This window comes from Magallana gigas, chromosome 8 (assembly GCF_963853765.1).
Source record: "Magallana gigas chromosome 8, xbMagGiga1.1, whole genome shotgun sequence".
NCBI lineage: Eukaryota > Metazoa > Mollusca > Bivalvia > Ostreida > Ostreidae > Magallana > Magallana gigas.
The window spans coordinates 3,109,835-3,128,067 of record NC_088860.1 but is presented as its reverse complement, the minus strand read 5'-3'; the positions used below and the strand labels follow the sequence as shown (position 1 = coordinate 3,128,067).

The following is an 18,233-nucleotide window of genomic DNA, read 5'->3' as shown; positions in this document are numbered from 1 at the left end:
AGTATACCCTTACAGTCTTGTTATATAATCAGTAAATATTCCTGGAGTATACCCTTACATTCTTGTGTCTTCGTAAAACTCTTGACAACAGAACCTAAAATGAAACTCAGCAGTGATTTTTTCACTTTCCTTAAACAATTTATGTCGATTTTAACTAATCAACTGTGAGGATCCCTAGATGAGGTGGATTTTCCTTCAGGTCACATAATAAGGACTTAAAGGACAACTGATCAATTTTTTACAGAAAATATTCTCAATAATTCAGTTTTCTAGCAAGACACCCAGCAAGTGCAATTAGCATAAGCAGATTTCCAAAAATTACACACCATATTAATTAAGTATTTTGTGTTTCACATTATTTATGTAGGTTTGTTAAAGGATAGTTTGCAGAAGATCTGGAGTCCACTTTTCCCCCAATCATAATCTCTGATGTTGAGATAATGGTTTCCATTATGTGCGAGATATTTCAGCCATATTGAAACACTAGGACCCCGTTTTATTTTTGCTAATTTCGCCAGCGTTGTCAGTGGGCGAATTTAAGACTGGGCAAATTTCAGTATCTCAGATTATTTCTTTTTAAACAAAACTATGTCTGGGTGAATTCAAGATGGGTTGAAACAGTTTGCAAGTGAAGGAGGGCTAAATAACAAGGGGCCAAAAATAACCCTGTATACAATTACTAAACATTAAATGTCCAAGGACAGTAACTTATATCAAAATCCTTCTGTAGTAACTTATCCTCCCAATGATAGACAATCTATATAAGGCAGTCAAAGCAATACTTGAGATAGCCTAGCCATGGATTTTTAGCTCAAGTCAACAGAACTTAAGACATAAATGACCAACTGACCAAACAATGTACACGAGAATAAAAGTCATTTCATCCAATTCTCATCCCATTTAGTGTAGTTAACTCTAATCCATTTCTGTACTGAGATAACTCATGCCATGCTATTCAGCTGAGATAACTCACCCTGTCCCTGCCCGAGCTGAGTCTCGTACTCGCGCTCCGTTTGGGAGGAGCTGGTCTCTTGGTGGCCTGAGATAAAGCAGTAAGAAATCACAGAAACTATCTATAATGAATCTTATGGTTAAATGAAGCATCTACTGTTAGCAACTATCTTTGATTACAAATACACAGTGTTAGCATTCTAAATTCTATACGTAGCCCTGTTTTAAGCAACAGTCCTTCAAGGTTCACAAAGCTTTACCTTCTCCCCAGGAATGACATCATAGATACCAGCCTGAGCATACATCTCCTTTGGGTTAGGGGGCGGGTTATCTCGCATGATCACGGCCCCACAGGGAGGGGGAGGTAACCCCCGACTATGCTGAACACTCATGTCCGGGATCAAGTTCAAGACATCAGCGTAGGAATCGTCCTCCTCACTGTCATCATCATCTGAAACAAAAATCTTCATTAATATCATCATCTAATGATGAAACATAAATCGTCGTCATCATCATCATCATCATCATCATCATCATCATCATCATCATCAAAAATGTAAGAATTATCAATGTCCTTGTCGTCATCATCATCTGTAACATGATTTATCATCACTGTCCTCATCTTGATTATCTGAAACGTAAATCATCAGCAATGTCATTATCATTGTCATCTGTCTAGTAAACACTCATAATACTGTCATCTAACAAGCAAGTTTATCATAGGGACCTTCTACCGGTCAATGAACAGAATCCCTGGCCTAATGGACTCCAGTCATTAAACAGATGTCAGACTACAGAGACGACCTTCAGAGATGACCTTCAGTGAGGGAGAGAGCTTCCAAAACAATGACAGTCCCACAGCGCTGGAAGATTAAGTTCTCTGTTCACTGTTTCTCTGTTTCTGTTCACAGAGGATACTAAGTATCATCATCATCATCATCATCATCATCATTGTCGTCCTCTGATAAGTTGATCTTTAATCCTATCACTCAGAATGCTTGTAATTACCTGCAGAATCTCAGAAGAGTCATGACCAGATTTAGATGATGGAGACTTAAGCGGACTGTGAATTACAGATTGTTTAGAACAATCGACTCCTATTCCAGACTATTACGCAGCAGTGATCGACACTGACTGTAAAAATGTACATACTGGAGTTGTTATGTACAACTACTAAGTCATAAGGATATAATGCACCAGATCTCAGTACATGTACTTATAGACCACAATAAAAAGAAGGAAAACTTTATATTTCAGTATCTACCCATAAAGGAAAGATACAATACAAATACTAGTATATCATTTTCTCTTCTATTTTGATAATGCTTAAATCAGATAAAGAGTAAATATGGCATTTTTTTCAATTTTCTGATTTATAACCAGACCTGTTTGCAGTGGACTTCGTAAAACCAACAAACACACGTAACCAGAGTTTCGTGTTTATAGCGATGAGGTAATCATGATTCTGTGTTTAACCAATGACAACAGGAAGTCTTCTAGGAATACGGAACAGGACCCGCGCTGGTCAGTGTTCAGGGTCGCTTATAAATATCTGGTTTGTTGACCACCAGAGAGGTCTCCATTAAACTAAAGTACATCCTCGTGTAAACCTGTCACTGGACAGATACCTTACATCTACAACACCTGTCTGTCTGTCACAGGGACCTGGGACATTAGACAACCAACGGACCAGATCTGCTACAGGGAGAAGAGGGAGGGGTGTTAATTACTTTAATCCATCAAAGTCAGGGTGAATGGAGGGGGGGGGGTGCTCATAATTCAGTTCATAAGAGTTAGAAAAATTCTAAACTATTAAAGACCTTCTATATGGGATTTGGTTCATAACTCAGTAAGACAAAGTTTTGAGATTTCAGAACTCAAATCATTAAACTTCTTGATGAAGGAATTATATCTTTATATTTTTTGGGGTGGGGGGGGGGGGGTGGTAGGGATGTCTTCATAACACAACAATTTGCATGTACAAACTACCTGATTAATAAAAAAAAGATCTTCAGAAAAAGATGGAGACTGACAGGCTTCTAAGGTGGTTTGTGATGAAATTTCCATTAACTATTAAATCACGAAATTAACAATATCATAAATACCAAGTACAAATAAATCAGACTGGTATCCGGTACTTAATGAGGAGACTATAGATCCCAGAGGTCAATGCCTTTGTCATGTCTTGTATTATACCAAATACCAAATAAAAATAGGAGGCAATGAGTAATTACATACATGTATTTAAAACCTTAATGACTCCATCCCCCACCCCTTTATTTACATTCTCCATAGTGCAATGAAAAAAAATCCTGAGGAACATCAGCTTAAAATATTTTAGCATTTTTGCAGTAGATATTAATACAGATTATAGACAATTATTAACTTGATTGTACTATTTAATAGCTTGACCAAGCATTTACAAACATCAATGTTTAATACACCCCCCCCCCCCCCCACCCCCATGACACAGTTGATAATTATTCCACCCTCACTCCCAGGTCTCAGATTTTAGATAAAAAAATTTCTTTCTCTGCTTTTAAAGTGGCAGCCTCATGCAGCTTACAAAGACAAAAATTCAGCCCCTAAAATAATGAAATACTGGTAATACTTTAAAACTATTTAACATAAAAATTATTACACATTATGATATATATCAATTGTAGAAGATTATTACGATACAGCAACTGTATTCCATATTTCATTTCATTGAAAGCATTAGTACAAAAAAAAAAATATTTTACCTAATTCAAGTAATTTAACATCCAGATAACAAAACTGCAAAAGTATGATTTCCTATAGAGTGGTGTAGTTAATAGAAATACCTCCTTGTTCAGTAGAACCTGTCAGACAATATAACCTAAAATATCCTAATCCTCGAGACACTTTATCCTAAGAAAACACATTTCTATACAAGAGCTTCCTTCCGTCGCTGTAACACAACGACCCTCATTTATAATGCTTTCTTTATTTACACGAGTCACTTGTGCTTTATTTACGTTAGTGTGTAGAATGATTTCTCATTTTCCTGTTTTTTATTTAGTTGTATCACATGTCTTGTTATTATATACATGTAAGAATTTCTTTGTCAATCGAAAAATCATATCTTTTTCATACATCAATAAAATAAATACTTATTAACAAATCTAATAACTGATTTTATTTTTTCAATAAAAATTAGAAACAAACCCCTTCCTGAGCTTGGTGGCTGTGGATAATTATATTAATTATCTCCCAGATCCAGACCGGTCTTACAATGGTCTGGTCCAAACCATACAGCCCCCTGCCTCACAGAACAGATAATTACTGGAGAAGAAACTGAACTCTATATCACTGTGAAACTCCACTCTGTTAGTCAATTATTGGAGAAGAGACAACTCTCCATCAGTGAAATTCCACAAGTCTTTTGTAGCCTCTGATTATTTAAATCTCTGCAGACAGTTATAATTATTGGTACACACAGACAAACATCGATGATCCAATACAGCTGCTTCAGTGTCAATAAAGCGTAAATAATTCAGAGATCAATACATCTCCCCCACGGCAGGTTACACTGGGTCACTGTATCTCGTCTGTTACTGTGTCACCTTACCCACAGGGAACACCTGAGGGTCACCCCCAGACAACAAACAGGTCACCCCCAGACAACAAACAGGTCACCCCACACACAACACAGAGTCAGAGTAGCGGATAACTCAAGTACCAAACAGATCCTTGTGTCCCCCACTCAGCTAGGGTCTGTTGTTCAGTCTGTGAAATATGATAGCATCCAATTAACATGGAACTGTTACAGACCCAGAAATCAATGAGAAGTCGAACCAAATGTAAGACTTCCTAATGATCTCTTCCTGCCGCTGCAGCCAAACATACCTTAACACAACTATGGAGTTAATCCTTTGTTGCTCTCGTGAACCCAAATGACCCCTCGGTGACAGTCCACACTGCACACAATACACTGACAGTTAGGCAGCCGATTTCCCAGTCTCAGTAATTTGCGTCTCGGAATGGTCCGGGGAAAATTAGTGGACTATACCATTCCACAGGGACAGGGGGGTATGGTCTGTCAAACTCACATGCACACGGTGGGGAGAGAGGATGAAGAGACTGAGTGATTGTTACAACAGCCCCACTGCATGCTCCCTTCAGATTTTATTGATTTCTTTGCCTAATGTCATCAACAGAGAGAGACGAAATGCTACCCACACTTAATGGAGCAGAAGCTGTCATGCTTCAGCGATTACAATACAAATAACGGATCAAATCTGCAGTTGATAGATGCAGCCGGCAGATGTTTGCATTTTTTAACCTCATTAAATGACATCTGTTGTCATTTAGGAATTCCCTTCCTTCCTCTGTTTCACCTTAGGGGGAGGTGAATTTGGCTGTAAGAGAGTTTGACAGTGGAAGCTTGTTTATTTTGACTGTGGAAGTTCCTTTATTTATAATGTCATTGATTCTCCCATTAACTTGGTCCTTTGAGACTTGAATGACAGGATAAATAATGACCGGATAAATAATCATTAGTGGACCATAAACTCCACCTCTTCAGTTTGTGGATACATGATCTGTACGACTGAGATGTGTTTGACATAAAGTTCAATGAGATATTTGTAGAAAGATGTGGGATTTATACCTTTATATCATGACCCAGGAAATTCTTGGGGGGGGGGGGGGGGGTGTCTGAAGCTAGGATATTTGTTTCAAGGGGGGAGGCATATTTTTGGTAATTCTACTATGTAAATTTAAGAAATTTGAGTTTTCCATAGGGATCTGGACCCGCCCATCCCCACCCACTTTGGATCCAGTCATGCTTAGTTTATGATATCTTTCTGTGATACACCATGATTTAACCAAATTCAATTTATATACATGTACTACCTATCTCAACTGAGAACAACTTTTCACCTCCTTCCTCATTCACCTCCTTCTCCATCCACCTCCTTCTCCATTCACCTCCTTCTCCATCCACTTCCTTCCTAATCCTATTTCATCACTGTTTTAATAATACCTACACACTGGTCACATTTTTTATCCCTGTACATCATTTGATAGCACACTATACCTTCAATACCATATATCCTCAGGCTGGTGTTTTCTTTTCCCCATGCAATTGCAAATTTTGGTTTAATGATTTTCAATTTAATTTTCAAAAAAGCAGAAAAAAACGTTTTTCATAATATCCTTAACGAACTTAATTTTGTTGTGTTTTTTCTCCCCCAACCTTATAAACTGAATGTGTGAAGAAACGATGGTTCCAAAATTTTCTAGAGATTCAAACCCCTTTTCTAATAGTATTTTTCTTTTTTAAATCATTTGCACTTGGTCCACATATAGAACTGTACCTTGGTATTTTCCTAGCACTTCATCATACTGACTTAGTATCTCATTCAGACTCTCTCCAGATCCTCCCAAATCAGTCTCCCTGAAATCAATAAAACATTTAACCCTTTACACTAATTTCATGTGTTGTAATTGACGAAATTTACGGATTGATTAAACATTTTCTTGAAATTAATTTTGAGATGCTCACTTTTCTGCCTTTTTTGTATTTTGAACTCTGCCCTCATCATGCCCTCTCTGAAACTGTATCCAGGAAGTGACCTTATCATGCTGCAGTGCCATCTGGTGACAGAACTCCTGAACTTTTCTCTCATTCTCCTCTGCTGATTTTGTCTGGAGTTTTGCATATCTTTTCTTGGCCAAATATTTTCTCACAGCTAAGGGAATAGTAATAAATTGTTAGATTTAAAAACTACATTCTGGTACATGTAGAAAACTCGAAAGGAAATAGCCCTAAATGACCTTGACCCCCTGACCTTTGCCCTTCCTATATGTACCTGACTGGCAGATGATGACCTGCTCTTTCACTTTATTGGATATTTGATCCAATTTCCTCAAATCTGCATCATGGAAAAATAGCTTAGACTTCCCAATCTGAAACAATTTCAATAATGAAAGAATGATTGCATTTATACAACACATAATAAACTTTTAACTAAAGTAATGGTAAACTTGAATGAGCTATGACTTACTGTCACCTGGTGACTTTGAGTTTCTGAGCCGAGTCCACAGAACTTGATGACCTCCCTACATTTCTGTTCGTCTGAGATCATGCTGTAAGGTGGAACCAATACTGTCCTAAGGGTGTCAAATCTGGCAACAACAATTGTATATGTACACTCACCTTGAATCATATGTGAAATAATAAAATGTACTAAAATTGAAGGACAAGAGACAAAGGGAAATATATTTAAATATGATTATTTCTTTTATTAATTTTACATTAATTCTAGCACTACATCCAAGAGAAAATTAAAAAAAACAAAAAAACATGAGACCAATGGAGCACTTTGCTTACCTGAGCAAAAACCTGAACAATAATCCACAACTCTGACCAAATACCGTATATACCTTCTTTTATTTTTGCATGTAACAAAATTTGTGAAAATGGGGAAAATGGTTAACATTTTTAATTTGCGTCAGTCATTTTTTGCAATTTAAAAAGTTTTTTACAGCAATAATACATAATATAATTTCTGCGCATTCAATAATTTGTAATGTAAAAGTGATCACGAAAAAAAACAAAAATTAGATTAGCTTCAAAATAACTGGATAAATGGTGTAAATTATAATCAAAAACTTTTTTTAAAATTTCCAATGTTTAATAAATTGTGAGTCAACTTTAAGAAAAACGCCATGTATTTCCTAGACATTTGCAACTTCTCATCATATGCCTCATTACTGTTTGAAGTTTTAAAATAGTAAGACATCAATCAATAAAATTCTGACTTACACAACAAGAAAGTCCCTAAACTTAAGTCTTGCGCTGTAGCCATGTTTCTTGATCTTTATCGTCTCCGCAATCCCAGTGTACCTCATCTGAGCGAGGACGTACTCGGGGACAAAATTGCGGGGCGTCCGATGGATGTTTGGTCGGATACAGCGGATGATGTGGGGGGATGCTGCCTGGATCCGAGACAAGAGATCCGACAGGGAGTTCTAAACAAGCAGGGAAACTCTGTTATCATTGATTCAAGAATAAGTTCTTATAGCAGGGGATGCTGTCTTTATCACTGTTGAATCAAATTCACATATCATGAAATATCATGTCTTTCACTCTTCAAAAAACTGTTTAATTACTGATAGATAATAATCTATAAGAATAAATAAATTGCAACTGTCGCTAATGCTAAGAAATATTGATAAATATTGGCCAATTTCAGTTAAAGATTAATGACAGCATCGGTCGTTAGATTTTTGATTCCTTGGGAAGAAAGTTAAAGGGTACAATGGATCTCAATCTAAACATTGTAATTTACAACAAAATCATTTCCCGAGTATTCAATCATAGAAATATATCATGACAACAGACCTTGAAATGGTAGGCCATGGTAGATGGTCCTTTCCTCTCATAAGGTACCACAGGAGTCACGTTTTTCTGAAATCATTAGAGAGTTACAGTAGTATTCGCAGTGTGGGTCACAATCTTACCTGAGATTAAAGGGAGGTCATTTTTAGGATGCTATATTAATCCACAAAATAAATAAAGAGTAAATCAGAATTAATCCCCTTTAATGAAAATTATTTAAACTATTTTTTCCCTTCATTCGATCATAATCTAAAACATCAGAAACCAGTGCTATGTCAAAACTATAGACATAGGCGTCGGAACTGGGGGGGGGGGGGGCTAGGGGGGGCTTAGCCCCCCCACTTTTTTTGCAAAGTTATACCTTACCATTAGAAACATAGGATGATAGAGGGTTCAGCCCCCCCACTTTTTCTTGTAGGAAAGATTATTGTTCCTAAATTTACCTTGAAAGATTGAGAAGTTGGATTCAGACGCATACTAGCCCCCCCCCCCCCCACGGATTAGGAATTTCATGATTTTGGAGAAAAAAAAATTGCGTAAGTTTTTTTTTTTTTTTGGAAGTAAAGGTATACCCCCCCCCCCCCCCCCCCCGGATTAGGATTTCCATGATTTTGGGAATTACTTTTTTCTCAATAATTCTGAGGATTAGTCTAGCCCCCCCCACTTTCAATTTGCTTCCGACGCCAGTGATAGATAAAAGCTACCCTTACCATTTTAGATTTGCCTCCCTTGAGTTTCTTAAAGAATTCAAAAGGTGACTGTCTGGATTTTCTGGATCTCTGTTGCCGAGCGCTGGGAGCCAGGGAACCAGTCCGGGTCATCCGGCTCTGGAACAGCTCCTTCACCTGGAGGCAGTTACTGGCTAAAGGGAACCAGTTTATATCAGAATTATACATACTCTGGCGGAGTGTTAAAGCAATCAAATCTCAATACAAGTACTGAAGTAGCAAAAAAATTGCTCTCTTCTCTTTCTGTCTGTCTTATGATCATCTAGTTTAGATAATATAAAGGGAGCTTACTCTTCATTGTACAGAGCACAGCATTTGGAAGTGTGTCCCGATTTTTCTCAAGCACTCCGATCAGATCATACTTCACAACTCCAGCGTAATGGACAACGGTAAAACTCGGCCCCTTGTCCTTTGGTATCTTGTAAACCTCAGGATATTTTTCTCCTAAATCAGATGAAATAAAGATGAGTACCAGGTAATGTAAAATTGGGGGGGGGGGGGGGGGGGGGGGGGGTTTTGGTGTCACAAACTTTATAGATAAGGGGAAAATATATGAGGTTTTTTTAATGAATAAAAAATTTTCTGCAATTTAGAAAATTTCTATCAGCACAAAAATCTATAAATGTATTCTGCTTATTGTATTTTTTGTGATGTGAAAGTGATTGCTAAAAAGTGAAGATCAGATCAACTGAGTACATGGTATTGTAAGCGCTCTTAACACAGGGTAATTTTAGCCCCTACACATTATGTTATCATCATAATATTTCTACAATTTGAGTAACTGAACACCTGGACCCTGATGAATATCCCTCACCTGGGCCCTGATGTAGTTTGGTGGCCAGTGAAATATCTGTTCCTTTTGGAAATCGGCTCTCTTCATCTATTATGGCCAGTATTCCAGCATTTCTCTACAAAAATTAACCAAAAACATAATCCTGTTTTTTTTGCTTATCAGGAAATTTGTAAAAAAGAGGGTAAATACCGATATAGTACTGACCAGACCTAACCTAACACCAGAGAGGACCCCAACTAAACCCCTGGTTCACCTTCGAATTCAGGGTTTCCTTGGGGTTTCCTTTTTCAAAATTTGCGTCCACTCAGTGTTTACTTTGAGTTTACTCTTGTTTGCTTTTGGGGTCAATTTATGCACTGAAGTGTGAAGCAGACCCTTCTTTTATCTTACCATCTTTCCGCCTGTAAGCCCTGCCCATTGTATATTCTAAATACACGTAGCATGTGCTTTCAGGGGTCTATTTCTGATTGGTGTTTACTCTCTGTGTCCACTCTGGGTCTACTCTGTGTTTACTTTGGGTTTACTCTGGGTCTTCACTGGCAAACCTTGAGTAAACCTCGAGCAGACCCCAAAAGTAAGCCCTTCAGGGTTTAGTTGGGGTTTAATTCGGTTGAGTCTGATCGGTTTTGTGTATAAACCTTTTAATTTATATGATTTAAAAATTCTAATAGCAAACAATACATACAGGATATAACTTGTACAAATCGTATTTTTTGCAATATAATCGAAATAAAAAATAAAAAATTAGATCATCACAAATTTCCTTCTGCTGTTTAACTAGAATTCATGAACTTTAAACACCAAACCTACCTCCATAAAAGTATCAATGATCGGCTGGTTGTTTTTGTAGTTTAGTTCCACCAATGGCACGCCTTCTAACAAGCAGTCCTCTTGCTCCTTCATGAATATGTATTCATTTGCATAGCTCTGCATCTGCTCATTGGCCAGATTGATACACATCTGAAATGTGTTCACTTCATGTCAGCTAACATGCATGCAAATCAACCTTCTGTTTTTTATTTAATCCCAAAGTTTAACAATTTTACCAGATATTATATTGCTTTATGCTACCATAAATTATATGTTCATGCATGAATCTCTTCAATTTAACTTATCTCTGAGAAAAGCTTTTTTTTTTTTTGGTAGCAAATGCCCCTCTCTAAACCAAACAATTCAGTAGGCCATTTTTCCTGGATCAAAAGTAACTTCAAATTCAGGTTTTGTCTGGGTGTTTATTTACCAAATGTTAAGTTTCATACTACAAGTTTTATAAATGATGTTTATAGCAAACCAAGGCGACTCTAGTCAAATGCCATGCCCTCTTTTACCTGTTGAAGGTGTGTGTAACAAATTGACTTGGTCGTCAGTGTAATAAATTGTCTTAATCTTCAAGGTAATGCTTTACCTGTTCAAAACTGTTTCTTGTGAAATTCTCAAAACCAAAGATGTCTAGAATCCCAATCTGAAACTTGTCACTACTGAAAGAGTGAAACGAAGAACAAATAAATACATGCATCATGCTGCGAGGACGATTCATACTCAGTAACATAAATTGTAAAGGTTAGGAAGGTTTTGAAAGGCTGGAATAAACACACGTCAAGATTCCTATATAGACATTTTTTTCTACCAATTATTTTTTCAATATGCATAACTTTCAAGTTAAAGAAAAGTTACATGCATTTAAATTTGAAATACATATCAGGCAAAAAAAAAAATAAATGAAGATTTGTAGCAACAGATAGTAGCCTAGTATAGCTTGTTTGTGAGAGCATCCTTTAACTAGCAGCCCGTCAGTAATTTTAAGCTTTTAATTATAAGATGATTCATTAAAAAGCTTCATTTACTTATTCCCTCAGCCCTCACATTCAAACAGTATGCCAAAATTTGCCCATTAAGACAATGTATCCTCAACTACAGTAACTGTTTATTTCTTATTAAACACAAGATTTTAATATCCAGTAAAAATTGCAAAAAGCACTTCTCGCAGATTTCAAAATATTGCTTTTATTTTTCTTATGGTCATGACTGATATAATAACATTACAAAAGCACAGTGCTTGTGATTTTACATTCTTTTGATTTGGTACAAAATAGCGGAATTGAGGAATTAAGTACTCACGTAAAATAAGGAATTTACAGTTCTTACTTCAAGTCACTTTATATTATTTGAAGGGAGAAACTTAATAATGTCTAAATACCCAAAATGTTGTAAAAAATTCTGTTGGCTAAAATACTTCTGCATTAAAATATAAAGATTACTGATTTGAGAAATAATGATTTGGCTCTGTAATATTATCTTCTTCCAGATGTTATACAAAAGACAGCATAAAAATTTCATTAAATATCTTATGAAGTACGAGGTAGCAGGTGCTTGGGTCTATTCATATCGATAACTAGGCTGTTCAACAAAAGTTAATTGTCTTTAAGTCAATAAGTTTGAAGTACTGAAGTGTAGAGTGTGCAGTTGAAAAGTAATACCTCTGACAAGACTGGAGAATGCATGCATTACAACAATGACATTACAACAACAATGACCAACAAGTCATGCAGGTAACTGACACCCCAGGTAAACCACTTACCTGGCAGGTAACACTGCACACAACTAGTGAAAAGTGACAGAATCTGAGTCATTAGTTTTCCCATATTACCCACATATCTTAATTTTCATATAAACAGTATTTCAATATTGCAAGGCAATATATTAAGTATGGATGTCAACGAGTACTCGACTATCGCTCGGTCACGCCGATCATTGACTAAAATTTTCTGAGTCGAGTACTCGTCATAGATTGAAGAAAAGAAATTGAAAACATTCTTTTTCCTAACGCGGCAATTTTTTGGTGTCTAAAAAAAAAGAGTTTTTGCATGATCATGTTACACTCTGTTCCAATGAACGGGTGTCCCTGGTATAATTTTAAGGCTAACAATTGATCTCTTTTGAATTTTGAACAGAAGTACTTAAGCAAACATGTACTTTAAGAGATCATTTGTTGTTCCTCTAATAAGTTATTTATTGGATTAGATGTTTGTATATTAAAAATTTAATCATTTCATCTCAAGGCTTTTGTTTTTATAATTATTAACTTTAATTGTTGATTAGGCACGGCACGGGACAATGACTTAACAAGAAACAGATTACATTTGATTTGCCTAAGATGATACGTAGCTCAATTATGTGTAAGCGTCACAAGAAAAAGAAAAGGCTAAGACATTTGCTGACGGATATTTAGATAAAATACTTTATAATTTATTTGAAATAAAATACATCTACTGTGTATTATCATGTTTTTTTTATTGTATTATTTATTTGATTTGCAAAGGACACACAGTTTCAAATAAATCAATGAGTACTTGACTATCGCTCGACTAAAGGCTCCAATTAATCGACTAAGCCAACCGAGTAAAATTGACATCCCTAATATTAAGTTATCTAAAATGTATGCGTTCAACTCTCAGGAAGTTTAACATAAAGTGAATGTCCAAATATCTCTGAAATTAAACACAGTCATTGTAACAGCTTACATAAAGTGTCTGACCATCCTTTCATGTATATGATTAATGCAAAGTTAGAACAGATTTGACAGTTCACTGCCTGAATCCTATAAACTTGGGACAGACAGCCCCTGACTGTGGGAGAAGTACCTGGGGTCTATGGGGTGGATCATCTGGTTAATCCCGTTGACGATCCAGCTGAACAGTCGGCCGTAGACGGCTTTAGCGAGCGCGTCCCTACAGTCCCCGGCCTGCTGTCTGGTCCGGTCCTTTCTTATCTGTTCCCCTGTCAAAAAATTAACTTATCTCAGAATTATGACGGAGGACACTATCTCAGTTAATAATCCCAGAATCAAGACAGGGTACACTATCTCAGTGAATAATCTCATATTAAGACAGGATACACTATCTCAGTGAATAATCTCAGAATCAAGACAGAGTACACTATCTCAGTGAAGAATCTCAGAATAAAGACAGGGTACACTATCTCATTGAATTATCTCAGAATCAAGACAGAGTACGCTATCTCAGTGAATAATCTCAGAATCAAGACAGGGTACACTATCTCATTGAATAATCTCAGAATCAAGACAGGGTACACAATCTCAGTGAATAATCTCAGAATCAAGAAAGGGTACACTATCTCAATGAATAATCTCAGAATAAAGACAGAGTACACAATCTCAGTGAATAATCTCAGAATAAAGACAGAGTACACAATCTCAGTGAATAAGAGAGTACACAATCTCAGTGAATAACAGAGTATACTATCTCAGTGGATAATCAAAACATAAATGTAGGCTATATTAGACTTAAGGCTGAACATCAAAGAGCAGGTCGTAAAACTAAGAGAAGCTCACATTTGATCTTTTGATTTCAGACTTACTTTTCAAGATATTTTCCTTTTGGAAAAGATGCTAAGATCAAAAGTGAGTTTGTCTATGTTTTATGGCCTTAAAGCTAGATTAGACTTACCTCTTGTTACAGTGAACTCAGATACCAGGGCAGATCCCAACTCTTCACTGGGCACCTCCAACATCTCAGACACTAAAAACAAATCATCCAAATTTAGTTAACATATCCACTGTGATTGAAAATGTCTTAAATTTGTAGAAAAGTGTCTTCTTTTTAATTTTATTAGTCAGATCAAACCTAAGTCAAGTTTGTCTGGGTTGGCAATGGTTGCTGCATCATGGTTTCCATGACTACCAAATGTGACATCACCAAGATGAAGAAGAGCAGCCAAGAGTTGAAGTATTTTCTGGATTTCCTAATGACAATAATTCAAAGGTTGAACTTCTTTTGGAAAGTATTTCAAACATTTGGAAAATTTCATAGCTTCATGTACAGTTAAGCTCAAATTATTAAAACACTATGAAGAAAATTGGTTTGAGTGTTTATGCTTCAAATTTCAATGATTTAAAAGAAAGTAAGCTTTGCTTAAGTAGTTTATTATATTTGAGGTAAAACCTCAAGACGATCCTTCATGAGTGACTTACATCGGAGGTGAATCCTATATACTGCAGACATTGCTTCAGTTCCCAGAACTTCTCCTTGTTGTTTGTATTAATCCGACTCTTCACGTCCGCCCCACCCTGTACCAGATACCTGAAGGATCACAAACAAAACAGTCAGGGTCCTACTCAGAGGTTTATTTATTACTTTTATAGTATCAGTAATGGCTTTCACACCTCTATTAACATAGGAAGGTTCTTACTTTGAGATGGCCTTTTCATTCAAGAGTTTTATTGAAATTAATTGATACAGACCAATTAGTCCATATTTCTATGCTTTAAGATGATGGGGTACATGTATTTACAAAAATGAGTATGTTTTGGGATGTTCTTGGATTAATAAGTACATAACATACCTGTGTTTTGAGATATTCTTGAATCAATAAAAAGTACATGACATACCTGTGTTTTGAGATGTCATGCAAGTGATAAAAGTTAGCTTCCTCAGGTGAAATCCCAGAAAACATCCAGTAAAAGATGTGAAAGCTTAGCTCCCCCTCGCCTCGTAAAACCACCCTGGATTTCTCTAACAAGAACTCTGTCAGATTGGCTAATAACAAAAAAATGAAATCAAATCATTAAACATTCCGGAAGAATTTGGAATTTTTAGACTAGCTGGAAACAAGAAATTCATAATGAGTGATCAAAAAACAGTCTAGTAGTTCCTACCTCCAACAATTCTTCCCTTTCCATTAAAGCTGAGCTGCATAAACTTGGCGAATCGACTTGAATTAGAGTTCACCACAGTTCTGGCATTGCCAAAGGCTTCCAAGACAGGGTTCACCTGTAAGACCAAACTACATTTGTCATACCTGTTTATCTGGTCATTTTCATGCATACCTGTGATTATGTGATATCTTTGACATAGCGATATCTTGAACATACCTGTGATACATTGAACATACCTGTAAAATCTTGAACATATGTAAAATTTTGAACATACCTGTGATATCTTAGCATACTTGAGACATACCTGTGATATATTGGACATTCATATGATGTTCAAGCATACTGTGATATCCTGAACATACCTGTGATATCTTGCTGTTGAGGTTGCTTTCATCACTCCCTGCAATGAACACTAGGTGCTGTATGAGATATTTACACGTCTCCGTTTTTCCGGCACCACTTTCTCCGGAGATGACGCAGCATTGAGAGGTCTGTGTAGAGAGCATACAGTCGTGAGCGCGCTCCGCTACTTTATACACGTGTGGAGGTAAGGGGGCAGAACTCTTACCATGGTATCTCTGAGAAACCTAGAAGATTAAAAAAAAGAACACATTATAAAAGAAAATCTGCTTCTGAATTTAACAAGGTGGTTTATTGTTGCTTCTAAATTTAATTGATAGGTTATGGTTGTTGAAAATCAAAATTTTAGAAACTCTGTGATTATCAGCCAAAATTACCTGCCTGTGAACAGGTTTGGAATTTGCTTCAAAAAAGTTTTAAAATATCCATATATACATTAATATGTCCTTCATCTTATTCATGTCTTACCTCTTTAGAATAAATGTACATTTCTATAAAAGGGTTGACAGCAATCAAAATGTCTCCTATAAGGGTCTGAAAGATTAGAACAAAACTGTCAGAGCACTGAACAAAATACAATAATCTTTGAAATAAAGAAAGGATCTTCACATCTGATTGGTTGAAATATCATGATATCAATATATGTGAGAATTCTGTTTGGTTGAAATAACAGATGTCAATATAGAATTCTGATTGGTTGAATTAACAAATGTTTATATAAAATTCTGCTTGGTTGAAATATACAGAGATAAACTTACATAGATCTGACCAGCAGTGAACCTTTCCTGGATACTTTCTAGGGCTGATTTCTCCGAGATAACAGCAAGATCTGTGAGATTGTCCGACTCCATTACCGGAGGAAGCTGAGTCTGTTAATCATGAAACATTTTTCAACTTAGATCAGAGAAAACCTGGTTATCCCACTTTTCCTTTCAAAGATCCAAGAGAGTAATTCAAAACATAACGTGCTTCATGTTTACTTTTATTGAATTTAGAATAAATTACTGTATATCCGGAATGTTCGCAATGATCTAATTTTCACTTTTTTCTTGATCACTCTTACATCACAAAATATTCAATAAGCAGAAATGTTATCTGCTATTGTTTGTTATAAAAAAATTTCAAATCACAAAAAAGACTGAAGCAAATAAAAAATTTACACATTTTTGCAAATTTTGTGACATGCATTAAAAAAAAACCGGATATCGTCAGTGCAATATTCAATATCAAGATTGATTGACATAGAGCATGTACATACCTTGGATTCATCCACATTCCGCCATAATTTGGAGACGTATATTTCCTCGTAGACATCATCTACTGTCTGAGTGACATCAGTGTCGTCTGCTCCCAGTGTGACATCAGTGTCGTCTGCTCTGATGACTTCCTGTGCCTGGTTCACACTCTCCTCCCTCTGCCTCAGCTCCAGCATCTTGTCTTCTTTGGCGATCGTTGTGTGACGAGGGCGACTGGAATTTGTGACACATGTAATTGATACAAACTTTCTAGTGCTTTTTTAATCTGAGTGATGTGAAATACTCTTCTCTAACTGTAGAACTACACAAAACTTACACATTTTTGCTGTTGATGCGCACAAGATGACCCATCATGGCCTCTTCATCAGCATCTATATCAGCATCATCATCCAGATTATCAAGTAGCTCTGAGTCTCGCCATGAAGACAGCTTCCTCTGCTTCCTCTCGGCTTTGGTCAGCAGAGCGCGGATTTCGTTATTGGTGGTGACTTGTGAGGGGGTACAGCCGACGGCGTCCGACATCAGAGGATCTGCCCCAGACCTCAGCAGTGTCTGGACAACCCTCATCTACACCCAACACCAAAAATACTGTTAACAACTTTAACTCCCAGGACTGCTACTTGCAATTTACTCACTTCAAGTGATCTTAGAAACAAAGCCTTGGTATAATAGATTTTAAGAAACTACAGGATTGTCAACGACAAGAAACATTCCAAAATAGGACATACCGGTACTTGCAAACCTAGCAAAAATTTCTGGCAGCTGAATAAAAGTTGACTTTACTAATTACCTGGTTATATCTGGCTGCAATGTGAAGATTTTAAGAAACTACAGGATTGTCAACGACAAGAAACATTCCAAAATAGGACATACCGGTACTTGCAAACCTAGCAAAAATTTCTGGCAGCTGAATAAAAGTTGACTTTACTAATTACCTGGTTATATCTGGCTGCAATGTGAAGAGACGTCCATCCATCATTATCTGCTTGATTGACATCGGCTCCATGCCTCAGAAGCAGTCGTATGACCTTTCTGTACCCATTGGCACAGGCAATATGGAGCTACAAGACAAAGCCAATAAAAAGGGTAGAATTCGGCATCT

General features: G+C 36.6%; 1 protein-coding gene across 12 annotated transcripts in view; it reads right to left on the bottom strand.

The window, feature by feature from the left end:
* LOC105332686 (unconventional myosin-XVI) overlaps positions 1 to 18,233 on the bottom strand; it is a 55,355-nt gene that overhangs the window by 18,627 nt on the left and 18,495 nt on the right. For 10 of the 12 annotated variants that reach the window (XM_066068736.1, XM_066068734.1, XM_066068740.1 and 7 more), the window contains exons 7-31: positions 18,067 to 18,192; positions 17,448 to 17,698; positions 17,134 to 17,344; positions 16,634 to 16,744; positions 16,344 to 16,409; positions 15,878 to 16,102; positions 15,516 to 15,630; positions 15,249 to 15,396; positions 14,832 to 14,940; positions 14,485 to 14,602; positions 14,308 to 14,379; positions 13,483 to 13,618; positions 11,247 to 11,319; positions 10,652 to 10,801; positions 9,863 to 9,956; positions 9,340 to 9,492; positions 9,031 to 9,182; positions 8,324 to 8,389; positions 7,745 to 7,950; positions 6,984 to 7,104; positions 6,789 to 6,885; positions 6,482 to 6,668; positions 6,294 to 6,373; positions 1,212 to 1,402; positions 974 to 1,039 (exon numbers count right to left, since the gene is read on the bottom strand). In XM_066068736.1, coding sequence (XP_065924808.1) covers positions 974 to 1,039; positions 1,212 to 1,402; positions 6,294 to 6,373; positions 6,482 to 6,668; positions 6,789 to 6,885; positions 6,984 to 7,104; positions 7,745 to 7,950; positions 8,324 to 8,389; positions 9,031 to 9,182; positions 9,340 to 9,492; positions 9,863 to 9,956; positions 10,652 to 10,801; positions 11,247 to 11,319; positions 13,483 to 13,618; positions 14,308 to 14,379; positions 14,485 to 14,602; positions 14,832 to 14,940; positions 15,249 to 15,396; positions 15,516 to 15,630; positions 15,878 to 16,102; positions 16,344 to 16,409; positions 16,634 to 16,744; positions 17,134 to 17,344; positions 17,448 to 17,698; positions 18,067 to 18,192 — 3,324 coding nt within the window. The remainder of the gene's footprint in view (positions 1 to 973; positions 1,040 to 1,211; positions 1,403 to 6,293; positions 6,374 to 6,481; positions 6,669 to 6,788; positions 6,886 to 6,983; positions 7,105 to 7,744; positions 7,951 to 8,323; positions 8,390 to 9,030; positions 9,183 to 9,339; positions 9,493 to 9,862; positions 9,957 to 10,651; positions 10,802 to 11,246; positions 11,320 to 13,482; positions 13,619 to 14,307; positions 14,380 to 14,484; positions 14,603 to 14,831; positions 14,941 to 15,248; positions 15,397 to 15,515; positions 15,631 to 15,877; positions 16,103 to 16,343; positions 16,410 to 16,633; positions 16,745 to 17,133; positions 17,345 to 17,447; positions 17,699 to 18,066; positions 18,193 to 18,233) is intronic. The other 2 variants (XM_066068733.1, XM_066068735.1) reach the window with 2 other exon arrangements.